This window comes from Rutidosis leptorrhynchoides, chromosome 4, assembly GCF_046630445.1.
Source record: "Rutidosis leptorrhynchoides isolate AG116_Rl617_1_P2 chromosome 4, CSIRO_AGI_Rlap_v1, whole genome shotgun sequence".
NCBI lineage: Eukaryota > Viridiplantae > Streptophyta > Magnoliopsida > Asterales > Asteraceae > Rutidosis > Rutidosis leptorrhynchoides.
The window spans coordinates 168,311,924-168,336,581 of NC_092336.1; the positions used below are offsets into that span (position 1 = coordinate 168,311,924).

General features: G+C 35.3%; 1 protein-coding gene across 1 annotated transcript; it reads right to left on the minus strand.

The window, feature by feature from the left end:
• Nucleotides 1–20,517: 20,517 nt before the first annotated feature.
• On the minus strand, nt 20,518–22,317 carry LOC139841203 (exocyst complex component EXO70H1-like). Its single transcript, XM_071831431.1, has one exon. The coding sequence runs from the start codon at nt 22,267–22,269 to the stop codon at nt 20,518–20,520; it is 1,752 nt and encodes a 583-aa protein (XP_071687532.1). The 5' UTR covers nt 22,270–22,317.
• Nucleotides 22,318–24,658: the final 2,341 nt, after the last annotated feature.

The window sequence follows — 24,658 nt, forward strand, 5'->3', positions numbered from 1 at the left end:
CTTCTAACACCTTTCTCAAATGTTCACCGTGTTCTTGGTCATTCTTTGAGTAAATAAGTATGTCATCAATGAAAACAATGACAAACTTGTCAAGGTATGGTCCACACACTCGGTTCATAAGGTCCATGAACATAGCTGGTGCATTAGTTAAACCAAACGGCATGACCATAAATTCGTAATGACCGTAACGTGTTCTGAAAGCAGTCTTTGGAATATCATCTTCTTTCACCCGCATTTGATGATACCCGAAACGTAAGTCAATCTTTGAATAAACAGACGATCCTTGTAGTTGATCAAATAAGTCATCGATTCTCGGTAGTGGGTAACGGTTCTTGATGGTAAGTTTGTTCAACTCTCGGTAGTTGATACACAACCTGAATGTACCATCTTTCTTCTTGACAAACAAAACAGGAGCTCCCCACGGTGATGTGCTTGGTCGAATGAAACCACGCTCTAAAAGTTCTTGTAATTGGCTTTGCAGTTCTTTCATCTCGCTGGGTGCGAGTCTGTAAGGAGCACGAGCTATTGGTGCAGCTCCTAGTACAAGATCTATTTGAAATTCAACGGATCGATGTGGGGGTAATCCCGGTAATTCTTTCGGAAATACATCGGGAAATTCTTTTGCAATGGGAACATCATTGATGCTCTTTTCTTCAGTTTGTACTTTCTCGATGTGTGCTAGAACAGCATAGCAACCTTTTCTTATTAGTTTTTGTGCCTTCAAATTACTAATAAGATGTAGCTTCGTGTTGCCCTTTTCTCCGTACACCATTAAGGGTTTTCCTTTTTCTCGTATAATGCGAATTGCATTTTTGTAACAAACGATCTCTGCTTTCACTTCTTTCAACCAGTCCATACCGATTATCACATCAAAACTCCCTAACTCTACTGGTATCAAATCAATCTTAAATGTTTCGCTAACCAGTTTAATTCCTCGATTCCGACATATATTATCTGCTGAAATTAATTTACCATTTGCTAATTCGAGTAAAAATTTAATATCCAAAGGCGTCAATGGACAACTTAATTTAGCACAAAAATCTCTACTCATATAGCTTCTATCCGCACCCGAATCAAATAAAACTTAGCAGATTTATTGTTAATAAGAAACGTACCCGTAACAAGCTCCGGGTCTTCCTGTGCCTCTGCCGCATTAATATTGAAAACTCTTCCGCGGCCTTGTCCATTCGTGTTCTCCTGGTTCGGGAAATTTCTAATAATGTGGCCCGGTTTTCCACATTTATAACAAACTACATTGGCATAACTTGCTCCGACACTACTTGCTCCGCCATTACTCGTTCTGACACCATTTGTTCCTTTCGTTCTATTAACCCCTGGTCCGTAGACCTCACACTTCGCCGCGCTATGACCATTTCTTTTACACTTGTTGCAAAATTTGGTGCAGAACCCCGAGTGATACTTTTCACACCTTTGTCATAGCTGCTTCTGATTGTTGTTGTTGCGGTTATTATTGTTGTTGGGATGATTGTTGTAGTTGCTGTTGTTGTTGTTGTTGTTGTTGTTGGGCCATTTGTTGTAGTTGCGATTGATGTTGCGATTGTTGGGATAATTGTTGCGATTATTGTTGTAATTGGTGTTGTTGTTGTATTGGTGATTCTTATCACTGTTTTCCTCCCACTTTCTTTTGACTTGCTTCACATTGGCCTCTTCAGCAGTCTGTTCTTTAATTCTTTCTTCAATCTGGTTCACTAGTTTGTGAGCCATTCTACATGCCTGTTGTATGGAGGCGGGCTCGTGTGAACTTATTTCTTCTTGGATTCTTTCCGGTAATCATTTCACAAACGCGTCGATCTTCTCTTCCTCATCTTCGAATGCTCCCGGACACAATAGGCACAATTCTGTGAATCGTCTTTCGTACGTGGTAATATCAAATCCTTGGGTTCGTAACCCTCTAAGTTCTGTCTTGAGCTTATTGACCTCAGTTCTGGGACGGTACTTCTCGTTCATCAAGTGCTTGAATGCTGACCACGGTAGTGCGTACGCATCGTCTTGTCCCACTTGCTCTAGATAGGTATTCCACCATGTTAACGCAGAACCTGTGAAGGTATGCGTAGCGTACTTCACTTTGTCCTCTTCAGTACACTTACTTATGGCAAACACCTATTCGACCTTCTCGGTCCACCATTTCAATCCGATCGGTCCTTCGGTTCCATCAAATTCCAAAGGTTTGCAGGCAGTGAATTCTTTGTAGGTGCATCCTACACGATTTCCTGTACTGCTAGATCCAAGGTTATTGTTGGTATGTAGCGCAGCCTGTACTGCGGCTATGTTTGAAGCTAGAAAAGTACGGAATTCCTCTTCATTCATATTCATGGTGTGTCGAGTAGTCGGTGCCATTTCCTTCAAAATAGTCAAATGGAACAAGTTAATCATACAGAATATTAAGAGTAGTTAATAGTATTTCATAGCATAATATGAACTCATTTATAAAAGCTTTTTCTTCATATTAGCGTTTTATAAGTTTAAATTCGGGTAGTACCTACCCGTTAAGTTCATACTTAGTAGCTAATATACAATTCAACTATTACAATTCTATATGAAAAACTGATTATAATAATATTTCGCGTTCAAACTTTTACACAATATTTTACAAACTTACAATACCGCTTATTTTACATATAGCATGAAATATAGCACACAATAAATTTGATACAAGATGGTTGTGAAGATAATTCTAGCTAGTACACAAGTCGTTCAGCAAAGGCAATAAAGACACGTAATTCATACGTCCAGAAACAAGTCATGCATTCTGGTTTTACTAGGATTACTTCCCATCCTTGGTCTTGTAGAACATAACCGTTATGGCCGTTGATAAGACAGCGTGTTGTAACGTCATCAAAGGGACGAGGGTAACGTAATGTCCAACAGTCCCGTAACAATCTAAAAACCTCATTTCTTACCCCAATTACCGACTCCGTCACTTGTGGAAACGTTTTGTTTAATAGTTGTAGCCCAATGTTCTTGTCCTCACTTTGGTGAGAAGCGAACATTACTAATCCGTAAGCATAACATGCTTCTTTATGTTGCATGTTAGCCACTTTTTCTAAATCATGAAGTCCAATATTCGGATATATTGAGTCAAAATAATTTCTTAACCCATTGCGTAAAATAGCATTTGGGTTCCCCGCAATATATGCATCAAAGTAAACACATCGTAACTTATGGATTTCCCAATGTGATATCCCCCATCTTTCGAACGAAAGCCTTTTATAAACCAAGGCATTCTTGGAACGTTCTTCGAATGTCTTACAAACTGATCTCGCCTTAAATAGTTGTGCCGAAGAATTCTGACCGACTCTAGACAAGATTTCATCAATCATGTCTCCGGGTAGGCCTCTTAAAATATTGGGTTGTCTATCCATTTTGTGTTTTTATACTGTAAAATAGACAAGAGTTAGATTCATAAAAAAAAAATACTTATTAATACAAGCAATTTTTACATATATCATAAAGCATAAGCACACTATATTACATATATTACACCACACGAATACAACTATCTTATTCCGACTCGCTTGTTTCTTCTTCTTCGGTTTTTGTTCGTTTTGCCAAGTTTCTAGGGATATATGATGTTCCCCTAATACGAGCCGTCGTTTTCCACATTGGTTTAGAAAAACCTGGTGGTTTAGAGGTTCCCGGGTCATTGTTACAACTTAAGGACTTCGGGGGTTGACGATACATATAAAGTTCATCGGGGTTGGAATTAGATTTCTCTATTTTTATGCTTTTTCCCTTATTATTTTCTTTTGCCTTTTTAAATTCAGTTGGGGTAATTTCTATAACATCATCGGAATTCTCGTCGGAATCCGATTCATCGGAGAATTGGTAATCCTCCCAATATTTTGCTTCCTTGGCGGAAACACCATTGACCATAATTAACCTTGGTCGGTTGGTTGAGGATTTTATTTTACTTAACCGTTTTATTATTTCCCCCACCGGTTCTATTTCTTCATCCGGTTCCGATTCTTCTTCCGGTTCCGATTCTTCTTCCGGTTCCGACTCTTCTTCCGGTTCCTCTTCGGGAACTTGTGAATCAGTCCACGAATCATTCCAATTTACATTTGACTCTTCATTATTATTAGGTGAGTCAATGGGACTTGTTCTAGAGGTAGACATCGATCACATAATATCAAACGCGTTAAGAGATTAATATATCACATAATATTCACATGTTAAAAATATATAGTTTCCAACAAAATTTGTTAAGCAATCATTTTTCAAGTAAACACGGTCGAAGTCCAGACTCACTAATGCATCCTAACAAACTCGATAAGACACACTAATGCAAAATTCTAGTTCTCTAAGACCAACGCTCGGATACCAACTGAAATGTCCCGTTCTTATTGATTAAAAACGTTCCATATTAATTGATTTCGTTGCGAGGTTTTGACCTCTATATGAGACGTTTTTCAAAGACTGCATTCATTTTTAAAACAAACCATAACCTTTATTTCATAGATAAAGGTTTTAAAAAGCTTTACGTAGATTATCAAATAATGATAATCTAAAATATCCTGTTTACACACGACCATTACATAATGGTTTACAATACAAATATGTTACAACAAAATAAGTTTCTTGAATGCAGTTTTTAAACAATATCATACAAGCATGGACTCCAAATCTCGTCCTTATTTAAGTATGCGACAGCGGAAGCTCTTAATAATCACCTGAGAATAAACATGCTTAAAACGTCAACAAAAAATGTTGGTGAGTTATAGGTTTAACCTATATATATCAAATCATAATAATAGACCACAGGATTTCATATTTCAATACACATCCCATACATAGAGATAAAAATCATTCATATGGTGAACACCTGGTAACCGACATTAACAAGATGCATATATAAGAATATCCCCATCATTCCGGGACACCCTTCGGATATGATATAAATTTCGAAGTACTAAAGCATCCGGTACTTTGGATGGGGTTTGTTAGGCCCAATAGATCTATCTTTAGGATTCGCGTCAATTAGGGTGTCTGTTCCCTAATTCTTAGATTACCAGACTTAATAAAAAGGGGCATATTCGATTTCGATGATTCAACCATAGAATGTAGTTTCACGTACTTGTGTCTATTTTGTAAATCATTTATAAAACCTGCATGTATTCTCATCCCAAAAATATTAGATTTTAAAAGTGGGACTATAACTCACTTTCACAGATTTTTACTTCGTCGGGAAGTAACACTTGGCCACTGGTTGATTCACGAACCTATAACAATATATACATATATATCAAAGTATGTTCAAAATATATTTACAACACTTTTAATATATTTTGATGTTTTAAGTTTATTAAGTCAGATGTCCTCGTTAGTAACCTACAACTAGTTGTCCACAGTTAGATGTACAGAAATAAATTGATAAATATTATCTTGAATCAATCCACGACCCAGTGTATACTTATCTCAGTATTGATCACAACTCAAACTATATATATATTTTGGAATCAACCTCAACCCTGTATAGCTAACTCCAACATTCACATATAGAGTGTCTATGGTTGTTCCGAAATATATATAGATGTGTCGACATGATAGGTCGAAACATTGTATACGTGTCTATGGTATCTCAAGATTACATAATATACAATACAAGTTGATTAAGTTATGGTTGGAATAGATTTGTTACCAATTTTCACGTAGCTAAAATGAGAAAAATTATCCAATCTTGTTTTACCCATAACTTCTTCATTTTAAATCCGTTTTGAGTGAATCAAATTGCTATGGTTTCATATCTCTATTTTATGAATCTAAACAGAAAAAGTATAGGTTTATAGTCGGAAAAATAAGTTACAAGTCGTTTTTGTAAAGGTAGTCATTTCAGTCGAAAGAACGACGTCTAGATGACCATTTTAGAAAACATACTTCCACTTTGAGTTTAACCATAATTTTTGGATATAGTTTCATGTTCATAATAAAAATCATTTTCTCAGAATAACAACTTTTAAATCAAAGTTTATCATAGTTTTTAATTAACTAACCCAAAACAGCCCGCGGTGTTACTACGACGGCGTAAATCCGGTTTTACGGTGTTTTTCGTGTTTCCAGGTTTTAAATCATTAAGTTAGCATATCATATAGATATAGAACATGTGTTTAGTTGATTTTAAAATTCAAGTTAGAAGGATTAACTTTTGTTTGCGAACAAGTTTAGAATTAACTAAACTATGTTCTAGTGATTACAAGTTTAAACCTTCGAATAAGATAGCTTTATATGTATGAATCGAATGATGTTATGAACATCATTACTACCTTAAGTTCCTTGGATAAACCTACTGGAAAAGAGAAAAATGGATCTAGCTTCAACGGATCCTTGGATGGCTCGAAGTTCTTGAAGCAGAATCATGACACGAAAACAAGTTCAAGTAAGATCATCACTTGAAATAAGATTGTTATAGTTATAGAAATTGAACCAAAGTTTGAATATGATTATTACCTTGTATTAGAATGATAACCTACTGTAAGAAACAAAGATTTCTTGAGGTTGGATGATCACCTTACAAGATTGGAAGTGAGCTAGCAAACTTGAAAGTATTCTTGATTTTATGAAACTAGAACTTGTAGAATTTATGAAGAACACTTAGAACTTGAAGATAGAACTTGAGAGAGATCAACTAGATGAAGAAAATTGAAGAATGAAAGTGTTTGTAAGTGTTTTTGGTCGTTGGTGTATGGATTAGATATAAAGGATATGTAATTTTGTTTTCATGTAAATAAGTCATGAATGATTACTCATATTTTTGTAATTTTATGAGATATTTCATGCTAGTTGCCAAATGATGGTTCCCACATGTGTTAGGTGACTCACATGGGTTGCTAAGAGCTGATCATTGGAGTGTATATACCAATAGTACATACATCTAAAAGCTGTGTATTGTACGAGTACGAATACGGGTGCATACGAGTAGAATTGTTGATGAAACTGAACGAGGATGTAATTGTAAGCATTTTTGTTAAGTAGAAGTATTTTGATAATTGTATTGAAGTCTTTCAAAAGTGTATAAATACATATTAAAACACTACATGTATATACATTTTAACTGAGTCGTTAAGTCATCGTTAGTCGTTACATGTAAGTGTTGTTTTGAAACCTTTAGGTTAACGATCTTGTTAAATGTTGTTAACCCAATGTTTATAATATCAAATTAGATTTTAAATTATTATATTATCATGATATTATCATGTATGAATATCTCTTAATATGATATATATACATTAAATGTCTTTACAACGATAATCGTTACATATATGTCTCGTTTAAAAATCATTAAGTTAGTAGTCTTGTTTTTACATATGTAGTTCATTGTTAATATACTTAATGATATGTTTACTTATCATAGTATCATGTTAACTATATATATATCCATATATATGTCATCATATAGTTTTTACAAGTTTTAACGTTTGTGAATCACCGGTCAACTTGGGTGGTCAATTGTCTATATGAAACATATTTCAATTAATCAAGTCTTAAAAAGTTTGATTGCTTAACATGTTGGAAACATTTAATCATGTAAATATCAATCTCAATTAATATATATAAACATGGAAAAGTTCGGGTCACTACATTAGGCGCGGTAATTTTTGCATTAAAGACTTGGAGGCACTACTTATATGGGGTCAAAAGTATTATATATACCGACCACAAAAGTCTTCAACACATATTTAATCAGAAACAACTGAATATGAGGCAGCGTAGGTGGATTGAATTGTTGAATGATTACGACTTTGAGATGCGTTACCACCCGGGGAAGGCAAATGTGGTAGCCGATGCCTTGAGCAGAAAGGACAAAGAACCCATTCGAGTAAAAGCTATGAATATAATGATTCACACTAACCTTACTACTCAAATAAAGGAGGCGCAACAAGGAGTTTTAAAAGAAGGAAATTTAAATGATGAAATACCCAAAGGATCGGAGAAGCATCTTAATATTCGGGAAGACGGAACCCGGTATAGGGCTGAAAGAATTTGGGTACCAAAATTTAGAGATATGAGAGAAATAGTACTTAGAGAAGCTCATAAAACCAGATACTCAATACATCCTGGAACGGAGAAGATGTACAAGGATCTCAAGAAACATTTTTGGTGACCAGGTATGAAAGCCGATGTTGCTAAATACGTAGGGGAATGTTTGACGTGTTCTAAGGTTAAAGCGGAGCATCAGAAACCATCAGGTCTACTTCAACAACCCGAAATCCCAGAATGGAAATGGGAAAACATTACCATGGATTTCATCATTAAATTGCCAAGGACTGCAAGTGGTTTTGATACTATTTGGGTAATAGTTGATCGTCTCACCAAATCAGCACACTTCCTGCCAATAAGAGAAGATGACAAGTTGGAGAAGTTAGCACGACTGTATTTGAGGGAAGTCGTCTCCAGACATGGAATACCAATCTCTATTATCTCTGATAGGGATGGCAGATTTATTTCAAGATTCTGGCAGACATTACAGCAAGCATTAGGAACTCGTCTAGACATGAGTACTGCCTATCATCCACAAACTGATGGGCAGAGTGAAAGGACGATACAAACGCTTGAAGACATGCTACGAGCATGTGTTATTGATTTCGGAAACAGTTGGGATCGACATCTACCGTTAGCAGAATTTTCCTACAACAACAGCTACCATTCAAGCATTGAGATGGCGCCGTTTGAAGCACTTTATGGTAGAAAGTTCAGGTCTCCAATTTGTTGGAGTGAAGTGGGGGATAGACAGATTACGGGTCCAGAGATAATACAAGAAACTACCGAGAAGATCATCTAAATTCAACAACGGTTGAAAACCGCCCAAAGTCAACAAAAGAGCTACACCGACATTATAAGAAAATATATAGAATTTGTTACACAAGAGCTACGATTAAAACGTCTTACTAACTTAAGAATTTCGAAACAAAAGAGCTACGATTATCGTTATAACAACGTCTTACTAATTACATATGAATCATATTAAGATATTGTTACACTATGTTTAATCATGATAAATGATAAGTAAACATGTCATTATGCATATTAACAATGAACTACATATGTAAAACAAGACTACTAACTTAAGAATTTCGAAACGAGACATATATGTAACGATTATCGTTGTATCAACATTTAACTGTATATATATCATACTAAGATATATTAATATATCATAATATCATGATAATGTAATAATTTAACATCTCTTTAGATATAATAAACAGTGAGTTAACAACATTTAACAAGATCGTTAACCTAAAGGTTTCAAAACAACATTTACATGTAACGACTAACGATGACTTAACGACTCAGTTAAAATGTATATACATGTAGTGTTTTAATATGTATTCATACACTTTTGAAAGACTTCAAGACACTTATCAAAATACTTCTACTTAACAAAAATGCTTACAATTACATTCTCGTTCAGTTTCATCAACAATTCTACTCGTATGCACCCGTATTCGTACTCGTACAATACACAGCTTCTAAATGTATGTACTATTGGGATATACACTCCAATGATCAGCTCTTAACAGCCCATGTGAGTCACCTAACACATGTGGGAACCATCATTTGGCAACTAGCATGAAATATCTCATAAAATTACAAAAAATATTAGTAATCATTCATGACTTATTTACATGAAAACAAAATTACATATCCTTTATATCTAATCCATATACCAACGACCAAAAACACCTACAAAAACTTTCATTCTTCAGTTTTCTTCATCTAATTGATCTCTCTCAAGTTCCGTCTTCAAGTTCTAAGTGTTCTTCATAAATTCTACAAGTTCTAGTTTCATAAAATCAAGAATACTTCCAAGTTTACTAGCTCACTTTCAATCTTGTAAAGTGATCATCCAACCTTAAGAAATCCTTGTTGTTTACAGTAATATATAATTCTAAATCAAGGTAATACTCATATACAAACTTTGATTCAATTCCTATAACTATAACTATCTTAATTCGAGTGATAATCTTACTTGAACTTGTTTTCGTGTCATGATTCTACTTCAAGAACTTTCAAGCCATCCAAGATCCTTTGAAGCTAGATCATTTCTTGTCACTTTCAGTAGGTTTATCTACTAAACTTTAGGTAGTAATGATGTTCATAACATCATTCGATTCATACATATAAAACTATCTTATTCGAAGATTTGAACATGTAATCACTAGAACATAGTTTAGTTAATTCTAAACTTGTTCGCAAACAAAAGTTAATCCTTCTAAATTGACTTTTAAAATCAACTAAACACATGTTATATATCTATATGATATGCTAACTTAATGATTTAAAATCGAAAAACACGAAAAACACCGTAAAACCGGATATACGCCGTCGTAGTAACACCGCGGGCTGTTTTGGGTTAGTTAATTAAAAACTATGATAAACTTTGATTTAAAAGTTGTTCTTCTGGAAAAATGATTTTTCTTATGAACATGAAACTATATTCAAAAATCATGGTTAAACTTAAAGTGGAAGTGTGTTTTCCAAAATGGTCATCTAGACGTCGTTCTTTCGACTGAAATGACTACCTTTACAAAAATGACTTGTAACTTATATTTTTGACTATAAACCTATACTTTTTATGTTTAGATTCATAAAATAGAGTTCAATATGAAACCATATCAATTTGATTCACTCAAATCGGATTTAAAACGAAGAAGTTATGGGTAAAACAAGATTGGATATTTTTTTATTGTTGTAGCTACGGGAAATATTGTAACAATTCTATACAAATCATATTCTAGCTAACTTATATTGTATTATACATGTATTCTAATATATTATGTAATCTTGGGATACCATAGACACGTATGCAAATGTTTTGACATATCATATCGACCCATGTATATATATTATTTGGAACAACCATAGACACTCTATATGCAGTAATGTTGGAGTTAGCTATACAGGGTTGAGGTTGATTCCAAAAATATATATACTTTGAGTTGTGATCTAGCCTGAGACGTGTATACACTGGGTCGTGGATTGATTCAAGATAATATATATCTATTTATTTCTGTACATCTAACTGTGGACAACTAGTTGTAGGTTACTGACGAGGACAACTGACTTAATAAATTTAAAACAGTAAAACGTATTAAAAATGTTGTAAATATATTTTGAATATACTTTGATATATATGTACATATTTGTTATAGGTTCGTGAATCGACCAGTGGCCAAGTCTTACTTCCCGACGAAGTAAAAATCGGTGAAAGTGAGTTATAGTCCCACTTTTAAAATCTAATATTTTGGGATGAGAATACATGCAGTTTTATAAATGTTTTACGAAATAGACACAAGTAATTGAAACTACATTATATGGGTGAATGATCGAAGCCGAATATGCCCCTTTTGCTTGGTAACCTAAGAATTTGTAAACCGATCTACTAATTGACGCGAATCCTAAAGATAGATCTATTGGGCCTAACGAACCCCATCCAAAGTACCGGATGCTTTAGTACTTCGAATTCGTTTATATCATGTCCGAAGAATTTTTCGGAATGATAGGGGATATTCTTATATGCATCTTGTTAATGTCGGTTACCAGGTGTTCACCATATGAATGAATTTTATCTCTATGTATGGGATGTATATTGAAATATGAAATCTTGTGGTCGATTATTATGATTTGATAATATATAGGTTAAACTTATAACTCACTAACATTTTTGTTGACGTTTTAAGCATGTTTATTCTCATGTGATTATTAAGAGTTTCCGCCGTTGCATACTAAAATAAGGACAAGATTTGGAGTCCATGCTTGTATGATATTATGTAAAAACTGCATTCAAGAAACTTATTTTTGATGTAATATATTCTTATTGTAAACCATTTTGTAATGGTCGTGTGTAAACGGTATATTTTAGATTATCATTATTTGATAATCTACGTACTGCTTTTTAAACCTTTATCGATAAAATAAAGGTTATGGTTGTTTTAAAAATGAATGCAGTCTTTGAAAAACGTCTCATATAGAGGTCAAAACCTCGCGACGAAATCAATTAATATGGAACGTTTATAATCAATATGAACGGGACATTTCAATCGTCCAGTTCAGTAAACCATTCAATCCCCCGGAGATATTTGAGCCGTTCCCTTTGTAGCTTGTAGCCAACTTTTCTGTCTCGTTTGAAATAAAATGATAAAACCAAAATCGTCCGACTTTTATTTTTTAAATTAAAATAAATGGGTCACAATATTTCACCTGTAAATTGTATATCTTTTACGAGAAATAGAAACTCACCCATGAGGCAGGTATTCATGTTAGGTGCGTTCATGTATAATCTGAAAAACAATACGTAATTTTCGGATGTGACAGCTGAACGAACCGCAAGAGCATGCTTGACCCCCGCATCTTCTCTTGATTCAACTCATAATCTGTAGATAAAACAGCACTGGTCATGTTAATGTTTATTAACAAGAAAACTAAACATATAAAAAATATAGGTGATATGATATCTATGAAATTGAATGAATATAAATATGTTACAAACCTAGACATGGCGGATAAAAGATCTCTATTGTTATTAAAATGCAAGATGACACAAAGTAAATTGTAGGCAGAAAATTCCATATGGCATTCCTTAATACCTTCCGCATATAGGGTCTGCAATTGTGACTGGCACTGCAAAACAAATAAAACCTTTTATCAACAAACTAACTCTATATATCCCATAATGGCAAAAAAAAAAAAAAAAAAAAAGGCATTAAGCATCCACAAAGCAAGTTGGCATCTTTATATCCGTTAACTCTGTATTAGAAAGATGAAACAAACAAAAAAACTAGCACCAATTATTAGGGTATAAAGTATAAACGGGTCGGGATATATTTATCTTCTCACACACATTGTTTAAATATCAAACACATATGTTAGTTGAGATCATTAGATACGTGTTTTAATTTCATTAACAAATTGTAGAAAAATATGTAACATATTTAATTGAACTGGATGATATTGCCCTCACATGCTTGGCACATGTGAGGGGTTAACCAAGATATATGACAGCCGTTAACTGTGGGTACCTTTCAAGAAACTTAATCAAAGCCAAGGTACTAACCATGCAAAAAACAAAATATAGGTGTTGTGATGAAAAGTGAACAAACACAGATACTAACAGCGTAATTTTTTCTTAAAATTATGAATGTATAACTAACAATCAAAATAAATGCATATAGAAGACCTGTACATAACTTTATTTAGATCTTACGTTAGTTTTTTCTCACTTCAAAAGTAGGTTTGTTCCACACTATTATTTTTGTTTAAAATTGTTTATGTTTGGTTAACAGATTTATTGTTTATGTGATAGTATATAAGTGTTCGTTTTGTGCTGATTTAATTAAAATATACTTTTTGTGTTGTAGCTCATTTGGTAATGATATGTCCCTCCAAGAAGTCTGAAGTTGACTCCCATGAGTGGTTAAGTCTATTGGTGATCCCGACTACTCCTGTTAAATATATATATATATATATATATATATATATATATATATATATATATATATATATATATATATATATATATATATATATATATATATATATATATATATATACACTTTTTGTAGTGGACTTTGAGTTGACAAAATCTTGTATATTGAAGTTATGGATCAACTTCTCATGTAAACAAACCATGAAATAAAACTTTATATCATTGCAAACAGAGATACTTTAATCTAATCTTCAGGGATACATTACATTCTAATCTAATTCTATTCTACTACTCCGTACTCTTCTAATTCTACACAGGCAACGAAGAAGATGAATGCGACGACGTATCAACACTTCCCGGAGCTCCATTTCCATGAAACATGCTCTCGATAACTTCTCTCTCTCTCACCGATAACGGCTAATTTCCGATCAAGTTTCCGGTCGGAATTTCGCCATTTTTTGTTCTTTTGTCATCGTTTTTATTACTGTTACAATATGTACTTCATTCCCACATCACCTTTTACCCCACCTCACCATCAATTAAAGAAATCCCAGCAATATGTTACCAATCGATCCATTAACAGCATAAGATACCAACCGGATAATGTTGGTGTCTGGATCAAAGTGGACCAGAATAATAAAGGAAAAACACATCAGCAATCGGCCACTAGAACTTCAAACACAAACGATTTCCCTCCTCTTCAAAATTCACACAAAAACCCTAATAACCCACAGCCATCTACAAACCCTAAATCCATCCATACCGGCCACCAATCTACAAATAACATTCCGATCCATTCCAGATTGAACACAAGCAACTACAACATCTATCAGCGCTTCAAAACCCAAGAGAATGCCAAAGGTCTCATAAAAAATTTTGGAAACCCTAATTTCAATTCACCACCGCAGAAACCTGAGAACAAGAATATCACATCGTTTCTATTCTTTAACTTTCCTGATTCCTGGTCATCTGTCAATCTCTGGGGCCTTTTCAAGAAGCATGGCGAATTAGCTGAGATATACATCCCAAAAAAACGACTAAAAAATGGGAAAAGGTTCGGTTTTGCTCGTTATAGAAATATTCCCAATCACTTAATTGATTCCATGACTCGTAAACTTAACATGTTACATGCTGATGGTATGCTGCTGGTGGTTTATAAAGCCCATGATCGTAACACCAAACCAAACGAATTCAAGCAAGAATACAAAGTTCCACAAAAAACCACAGGCAGTGTACAATCTGTTAAATCAAAGGGTTATAATAATAATGGTTTAGATGAAAGAAGCTTTACAGACGTCATAAATAACGTTCAAATCAATCGGTCATATGTGGCTAACGTTTCTAATCAAGCAAGCAAAGAGTTTGGAATAATGATCCACACTGACGACAACATCATCGAATTACTAGGTAACTCTCTCATTGGTACTATCAAAAATACAGATTATATTGAATTTTTTGATGAGATATGTAAGGCTGAAAACTTCACTGGTTTTGAATCCAAATATTTGGGAGGTAACGACATTCTACTAATTTTTGATGATACCCGCTTAGCACTTGATGTCCTTAACCTTCCAACCTTTGGTAATAAACACCCCTTATGGAAATGGTTCGATGATATCCGACCTTGGGATCCCGAAGAGTATACGACCTCTGGTCGATTGGTATGGATTGACATTCGTGGTGTACCCATCTCCGTCTGGTCAGAAACTACCTTTAGCAAAATCGCCAACAGTTGGGGAGACATTATTACTATGCAAAACTGCAAAATTGAAAGAAATGTAACCCAAGATCTGTCGTATGGTAAGGTGTTAATTAAAACGTCCTCGTTCGCGCCTATCAATGGTATTGTCCATATTCATCATGATTCAAAAGTGTCACATGCTTACGTAACTGAAAGCAGTGAATCTCCAATTGATCTTAATAATTCAGATGATAATAGTTCTTCCTCGGGTCGGGAGGATGACGCCCTTACCGAAGAATCTGTTTTCGATGATGAGTTGTCCATGGATAACTTTCACATCGATGAGGACAAAAATTCAGAAAACGATCTCCATGTCTCTAGTGCACCATCGAAACGTGTTGAAACCTCAAAATTCTCCACAAACAACAATCACAATACTCATTCCAAAGTCTCCGGTATCCCATACAATGAACAATCAACAAGCGTGAATCACATTTCGGAGACAAACTGCATCGGTCCACCAAACAATAATACTAATACCATCCGTGAGCCTACCACACCTACTACACCTATATACACCGAACCTATTGAACCAACTACTGCCTTACCTTTAAGCCCAAATGACATCATAAGCTCTATCCAAGGAAACAAAACCATCACCTTCACATCCCAAACAGACCCCATCGACCCCATCAACCTAGAAACTAATCCACCTTCGGCCCATCAATTACCTTCTAGGCCTACCACTCCTCAATACAAAGTCCTCCACAACCCATCCATAGTAGAAGATATCCCAACCGAAAATCACCCTACTGTTGACATCACCCCAACTGTTACCGAAATTCCTACTCTCGAACCAACCGAAATTCCTACTGTTACCGAAAATAAAACAGCTGTTAACCAACAACAAGTAGATGACGAACCCATCTCAACCCCATTTATCAACAGAAACCCAAGTTCCCCAATTCCCGTATCCCCTGAAATCCAAGAAATTGCTATCAACCCTACTATTGGCAAGCCTAAAAATAAGAATAAGAAACCTTCCACCACGACAAACAACAAAAAACAACCATCCTGCTCTAACAACACTTCCAAGCCCCCAATCGAATCAACAAAAAAAGGTACTAAATCTAAATTTCTATATATTAAGCATTGTGCAAGAAGCGGGAAAAAATTGAAACTCTCGCAACTCAACCGAAAATCGAACTCCACATCTAAAGCTTCGGGAAATTCAAAGACTTCTTCAAAAATAAAGAGTATCAACGGGACCACCAGCAAATCCAACGACACTCAAGAATATGGGACAGGTCTCGGCATTCGATGGGTTCCCACCAATTAAGTACCTTCCTTCTCCTTATCGTTCTGTAAGTTTTCTAATGAGTGTCATTTCTCTTAATATTCGGGGGATAAATCAATCGGGTAAAATAAACTGGCTTAAAAGTATTTGTAACAAAGAAAATCCTGTAATACTTGGACTTCAAGAAACCAAATGCGGTAACTCTCCTGATTCCTTGATTGAATCTTTTTGGTATAATCCGAACCTCAAATTCGTTCAAAAAGACGCAATTGGGGCCTCGGGGGGTTTACTTTTAATTTGGGATCCATCCACCTTCATCTTCGATGCGGCCACGGAAGGCGAATTTTTCATCGCCATCAAGGGTAAATGGGCGGGTTATGCTTCTGATATGGTCATAATAAACGTCTACGGCCCACATTCCAATCAGAAAAAACTCAGATTTTGGTCCGAACTATCTAAATTTGTCGAGTCACTTGTTGTTCCCCACATTATCTTTGGTGATTTTAACGAAGTCCGAACAAAATCCGAACGTCTTAATTGCATTTTTAAACAATCATGGGCCGACAACTTTAACAACTTCATAAACACTTCTAACCTAATAGATCTCCCACTTGGCGGTAAAAAATACACACGAATTTGTTTTAACAAACTTAAATTCAGCAAACTAGACCGCTTCCTAATCTCCGAGAGTGTTCTACAACTATGGCCCGACGTTTCCTCCAAAACCCTTGATCGTGACTTATCTGATCATTGTCCAATCATTCTAAAAAATTCTTTTGTTGACTTTGGCCCGAAACCCACACGAGTCTTTAACACCTGGCTAAAACTTGAAAACGCAGACGAAATCATAAGAAACACTTGGCTCCTTCCTGTTAACGGTAATCGACCTGACTGTATTCTACGTAATAAGCTAAAAAATGTCAAACTCGAACTTAAAAAAAACAGCCTCCAACTTAATAACATTGAAACTGAACTTAAATTTCATAAAGATATCTCAAACGAATGGGAAAAACTCGCGGAAACCAGACCTCTAACTGAAACCGAAAGAAATAATTGGAACACTAACAAAGTACAACACATAGAAAAAGAAAAGAAGAAAACTAATATGCTTAAACAGAAATCCCGAATCAAATGGAACCTCGAGGGTGACGAAAACACAAAATACTTCCATAACTACATTAAAAGAAGATCAAATAAAAATAACATCCGAGGAATTTCTTACAACGGCTCTTGGTCTGAAGAACCAAACATCATAAAAAACGAAGCACTAAAATATTTCGACTCCCTATTCAAATCCTCTAAACGTAAAGGTCATTGCCCTTTCGAAAACGACCCCCATCGCTATTACATAAGCGAATCCGACAATTCATCCCTGGAAGCCCGATTTTCTGAATCTGAAGTGTGGAATGCACTTCAAGACTGCGACGGCTCTAAAGCACCCGGTCCTGATGGCTTTAACTTGAAATTTTTCAAAAAATATTGGTCGTTGATTAAAGGTGATCTCATTATGGCCTTAGATTGGTTTTGGCTTAACACCGAAATCTCTAAAGGCTGTAACGCATCTTTCTTCACACTAATTCCAAAAAAATCCAACCCAATTGGTTTTAACGAATATCGTCCAATATGCTTAATCGGTAGTTATTACAAAATCCTTACTAAAATCCTAGCCAATCGACTATCAAAAGTAATACATAAGATAATAGGCATCGAACAAACTGCTTTCCTAAAAGGAAGAAACATATTAGATAGCGTCCTGATTGCGAATGAAATAATTGACGAACTCAAAAGAAAAAAACAAAAAGGACTTATCTTTAAGGTAGATTTCGAAAAAGCATTCGATTGCATTGAATGGGACTTCCTTTTCGATACCATGAAATGCATGGGATTTGGACAAAAATGGATAAAATTTATCCACGCTTGTCTATCCTCCTCCACCATATCCGTCCTAATCAACGGGTCCCCTACGGCGGAATTCTCTCCAGGACGAGGAATCCGTCAGGGTGACCCAATTTCCCCATTCCTCTTCATCATCGCGGCTGAAGGTCTAAACATTCTTGCCAAACGTGCAATCACAAACGATCAGCTCCGGGGCGTTTGCATCGGTCACGACAAGGTCGTCGTCTCGCATCTCCAATATGCAGATGACACGATCTTCTTTGGCGAATGGAGCAAACGCAATGCTAAAAATGTATCCAAACTATTAAAATGCTTCGAAAACATATCTGGCCTAAAAGTTAACTTAAAAAAAAGCAATCTTTATGGTATAGGGGTGCCTAAAAGTGAGGTTGATGAAATGGCAAACTATATCAACTGTTCTTCAGGTAGCACCCCATTCACATACCTAGGCCTTCCTATAGGTGTTCCCACTACGAAAGCTTCAGCGTGGCAACCGGTTATCGATAAATTCGACAAACGTCTCTCCGAATGGAAGGCTAAATCCGTATCATACGGAGGCCGCCTCACATTAATAAAATCCGTCCTCTCTAGCCTCCCATTATATTACTTCTCACTTTTCCACGCACCAATTAAAATAATTAACATACTCGAATCTAAAAGAAGAAATTTTTTTTGGGGCGGTTCTGATAACGATAATAAAATAAACTGGATTAAATGGGAACACGTTTTATCACCCTACGATAAAGGTGGGTTGAACATCGGGTCTTTACTAAACAAAAACATCTCACTACTATGCAAATGGTGGTGGAGATTCCATAACGAAAAAAACGCTCTTTGGGTTAAGATCATATCAAGCATTTACGGGGAGGGAGGGGGGGTTTGTACTAACGGTTTTTCTAGAAATGTTTCAGGTTGCACAATATGGAAAGAGATAATCAAAGCGGGGAAAATCGCTGACGACACTGGCGCACAGTTCACATCTTCGATTACTAAAAGCATCGGTAATGGCAACAACTCCAAATTTTGGCTTGAAAACTGGTGCGGAACGGAAAAATTTTGCAACCAATTCCATAGACTTTTCATGCTCGAGTCTAATAAAGAAGCCCTTATATCCGAGCGAGTACAATCCTCACACTCGACCACCATACACGCAACATGGAACTGGGTTCGTACTCCTAACGGGCGTGTACTTAATGAATTGTCGGAACTTAACAATTTAATCGCAACTATAAGCTTATCCGAAAGCCCCGACACTTGGAAATGGAGCCTCGATCAATCCGGAATATTCACGACCAAAGCTTTAGCTACAATTCTTGACAACCTAAAACTTGAAAATATTGTTAACGCCCCTCCAATGTCGAGAAACAAATTATTACCGCAAAAAATTAATATATTCATGTGGCGCACCATACTCGGTAGAATTCCAACCCGAGTCGAGCTTGATAAACGTAATATTGATCTTGATTCCATCCTATGCCCGTTTTGTAACAATCACGCCGAAACCATTAATCATATCCTCTTCGATTGCCTTAATACATCAAACGTTTGGGCCGCAATTCTAAAATGGTGGAACCTCCCTAATAACACCTTCACCTCCTTTCATGATTTAGCCGTTAACAACCAATCATTACCATTTTCGAGCATTGGCACATACATATGGCAAGCAACTAAATGGGCTTCAACATACATAATATGGAAACATCGAAATGATAAAGTTTTCAACAAAAAAGTTTGGAACATTGATAATATTGTTTCCGAGATACAAATCCAAACCTTCGCATGGATCTCCAAAAGAATTAAAAAGAACCCGATCGACTGGCACCAATGGATCATAAATCCTTCCTCTTACACTTCATCGATTGCTCAACGATCCGGCGTTGGCTAATCTACTCCGATAGCCCTTCCGTTGGTCGTTATTTTGACCGACTCATCGTTGTTATTTCTATATCTTTTTTGGTGTAGTCCTCCCATCATCGCTTGGTTAAATGCGATATAATTGCCGACTTTGTCACCGCTTTGACGGTACTGTACGGTTCTTATATCTCAGCTCGTTTTTTCAAGTGCCGCTGTGTTGATGGGCTCTACCCCTTAATTGATTTAGAAGTACGTCGTTTATATAGTTACAATATTTTCATACATGCTTTCACTTGTATAGATTTATAGGGCCTTGTAACGTTTTCCAGTTGGTTAATAAAAGTTTTACTTGCTTTTCAAAAAAAAAAAAAAAAAAAAAAAATTTCCATGAAACAAATTCGACAAATAATTCCCCAAATCAGCAGGCGCAAATCTAACAACCGAATCACCACCTCTAAACAAACCTCGATAATTCTCGTAAAACGCTCTATAACTCGGCACAATCTTCTTCGCAATCGAAATCTTGATTTCGTCTCGAAATTTTGAATCGGATATAATCCACGTCGACTGTTTTCTGTACAACTCGTTAAACTCTAGATTAAACCTCCTAAAACAATCCCGAGCCGTTTCGATCGGTAAATTCTCGACCGTTGGATCATCAGGTAACGACGCGATCACTTTACTCCACGCTATTCGCTCGTAATTTGTCGCGTATTGCTTCACTTTCTGCTCGTGTTTCTCGATCCAATCGTCTCCGATTAGCATCCCTAAATTAGAGCTGTTAACCTTCGAAACGACGTAGTTTAGATTATTTACGAGAAATAAGTACGATTGCGCTACGTCTTTATAAAGTTCAGCTCCGGCGTCAACTTTACACAACAAAACAAGCACGAGCCACGCGAATCGAGACGAAATCGCCGACGATTCATCCGATGACGTGGACGAAAAGTACGATTCCGGCAAAGGCGATTCAACATTTAACGGCCAGTCCGCTACAATATCATTCAACGCCGGACTATAATCGCTTAAGAACACTAAATAATTCATAACGTAACGCGTTAACGGATGAATTCCTCCGTTAACCGGATTCTTCAACGTTTCTTTTTGTATTGCGGTTTCGAAATCTGTTAACATAGCTCGAACCGCATCACCTAGTTTTCCGAGCGATGTAACCGCTTGCGTTCGAACAATTACCGTTGATTCGAACGAAAACATCATTTCGATGTCGTTCCATTGATCTGAAATCGCGTTGTACATATCTAATGTACGAAACATTCTCTCCATCGATTTCTTCGATTTCGCTACGAGTTCTGGAAACTCGAATAAACTTGTAGCGCGATCTTTACAAATATCCGAGAAGCACGATTCTCGGATCTTATCAGACGATGAAAACACGTAGTCGCAGAGGATTCGTTCGCTATAAAATAACGATTCCACTGCGACTTTTTCAGCGTGTAACCACGTCTTGATTTTAGGTTCCAGTGTGTCCCAATCTAATTTGGTGATTTTGTTAAAACTGTATCTCTCGACACCGAGATTATACAACGTCTCATCGACAATTGATTTCCTGATGATTTTGTAAATTTTTACACATTCTTTTCCATATCCAGAAGAAATCATACAATCTGCAATCAGTTGTAGATCCGCCATAACGATTTCGGAAACCGAAACACGTTGGCCATCAGAGTTACTAGACCGAGGAATCGAAACTCGATCATCTTCTTCTGTAGCATCATCATCATCATCATCATCATCATCATCATCAGAAACATTAGATCTCGCTCTAGACGAACGGTTAGTAACTGAAATCGATTCTGAGTTCAGAACGTTTTTATTTGTTGATAAAATGTGGTAAAACTCCTTTTCTAACCTCTTCATGGCAACTTGCATCAACTTTTGAGCAGCAATGAGTTTATTCGAGCTCGCACTTTCGGAAACGAAATAATGCATTGCGGATTGCAGGTTTTTAACCGATTTAACAAACTGTCGAGCTTCGTATTTGTCTCCGGTGAACAACGAGTCTTGTTTTGTGTAAAGCGGAGAGTTAAGGTCCCATTTGTTGATGATTTGTTCGGCGTATAGCAAATCTTCTTCCATGAGTGAAGCGGAAAATGTTTGACGATGAGGCGTTGTAATCGGACTTGGAAACCGAGCTGGCGATTGAGCGTAAGAATTTGATGGCAATGAAGCTTTGGATGATGTAAATAGCTTACTCCTCATGATTTTATGTATTTTTTGAAATAGAAAAAATACTTATTTTTATAACAACAAACTAGTAGGAGATGGTTGGAAACGGCAATTTAAAACTACTTGAATTTTGTTTAGAATGTAAAACGGTTAAAGGGGTTAAAGTTGAAAGGGGAGAAGGAAAAGGTAAAACTAATTGTATGAGGGTTGAGAAAATAAGTGAGAATATAAATTTGTAGAGGAAAATTGCGGGGGCAGTTGAATTGGTCAAAAGTTTGACTTGGCAAATTGAATGAGACGACGTGGTGGTGTAATCAGTAATCTATACCAAGACACTAGTTTTAAATTAAGTATAGACAAAATTATGTTATTAACCCTTAATGTTTGTTTAAAATTTTATGAATGGAACTAAAATAAATATATTTGATGCAGAAATTAGGACAAAAGAGTAGAACCCTAGCCAAAATGAAGCGCTGGAGACTTCCAGATTAGTAAGCGGACACACTAAAAGTGTAAAAAGACGAAACTGTCATTTCACCATTATTTTAATGCCGTGAACAGTAAATTCATATGTTGTATTGATACACTAATAATAATAATGTTTGAAAATATTGTGTCTTGGTTCCTAAAGGAAATTAACATCATTTCCTCATAGTTAGTGTACTTCACATTAGATGCATATAGGGGGTTTTAGTCGATGAAAAAATAACGATGCACACTAAGATGGAAAAATAATGTTTGTTACATATGAAAAATTATTGAAAAACTCTTGTGTGCATCTCACGTGATGCACACTAACGATGGGAAAATATCGTCACTTACATTCAGGAACCAATGATGTCATATTTTCAAACATTAGAGTTATTCACATTAAAAATATACTTTAGGTTCATCCATTAAACATTAGGCAAATATTAAGAAGTAATGACATAATTTCTTCTTAATTTAAAGCGTGGATATAAATATGAAAGGTTGAAAATTAAATTAAGGGTCTGTTTATTTTTAGCTTAATGAGCTGAGTTGAATGACAAGCTTATTCGATCAGGAACATGTGTTGTTTACTTTTGACTTAAAAACTTAATCTATCTATATAGAAGCATTATTCGGTCAGACAAAAAATAGGTGTTGTCCCCATATTGCCGACTTTTTCTCAGTACTACCCCTCCAAGTATAATCATATCTGGAAGACCTAAATTTTGTAGATTCAAGACTCTACTTTTAATTTTGAAAAAAAAAAAAAAACTCACCTCAAAAATGATTTTAAAATCCACCACAAACAATGGTGAGTGTGAATACAAATTTTAAATCTCGACTGTTGATACTCCACGACTTGTGATAACCCGGAAATTTTTAACCAAATTTAAACTTTATCTTTAAAAAATTTAATGTTTTCGACACGATAAGCAAAGTCTGTAATGTTGAGTCAAGAAAGTTTTGGAACTATATTCATGTAATCAATTATTCTTTGACTGTTCTCGAAGATTCACGAACCATATATATATAACTTAATGTGCATATATACATACATACATACATATACATATATATATATATATATATATATATATATATATATATATGTATATATATATATGTATATATATATATATATATGTATATATATATATGTATATATATATATATATATATATATATATATATATATATATATATATATATATATATATATATATGATTTCAAGTTATTTATTAAACGATAGTAACATTCGATTATTGATTCGATTGATATTTAGATAAGTTAACTAAAACGTTTAAGATGAACAAGTAAAACACTAATTTGCTACAGCATTTTCGAATTGCTACAGTACCCAAAAAGCTACAGTGTTTTCGAAAATCACTATTTGCTACAGTAAAAAAACTTTGCTGCATTAACTTTGCTACAGTAAAACACTATTTCAAAATGAAAATGTATAAGTTATATCTAGAGTGGTATAGTTTATGGATAGTTTAAGTCTATATTTTGTCAAAGGTACGAGTCACGAAAGGTAAAGTGCCAGTTTTCTCAGTATACGAAAGGACGTTCGAAAAACCGGAACCGGGACATAAGTCAAGTGACGACGTACGACTTATCGGAACAAAAATTACAAGTCAACTAGGCACGAGAATATAATATATTATATAATTAATTAATTTAAATTATATATATTATATATATAATATTTAAATATGTCGACAAACTAAATAACAAACGAGTGTGAGCTGGATCCCATAGCCATGCGATCGCATGGCCAAGTAGGCTAAACCCCATGCGATCACATGGGGTGCTGTTTCAGTTCAG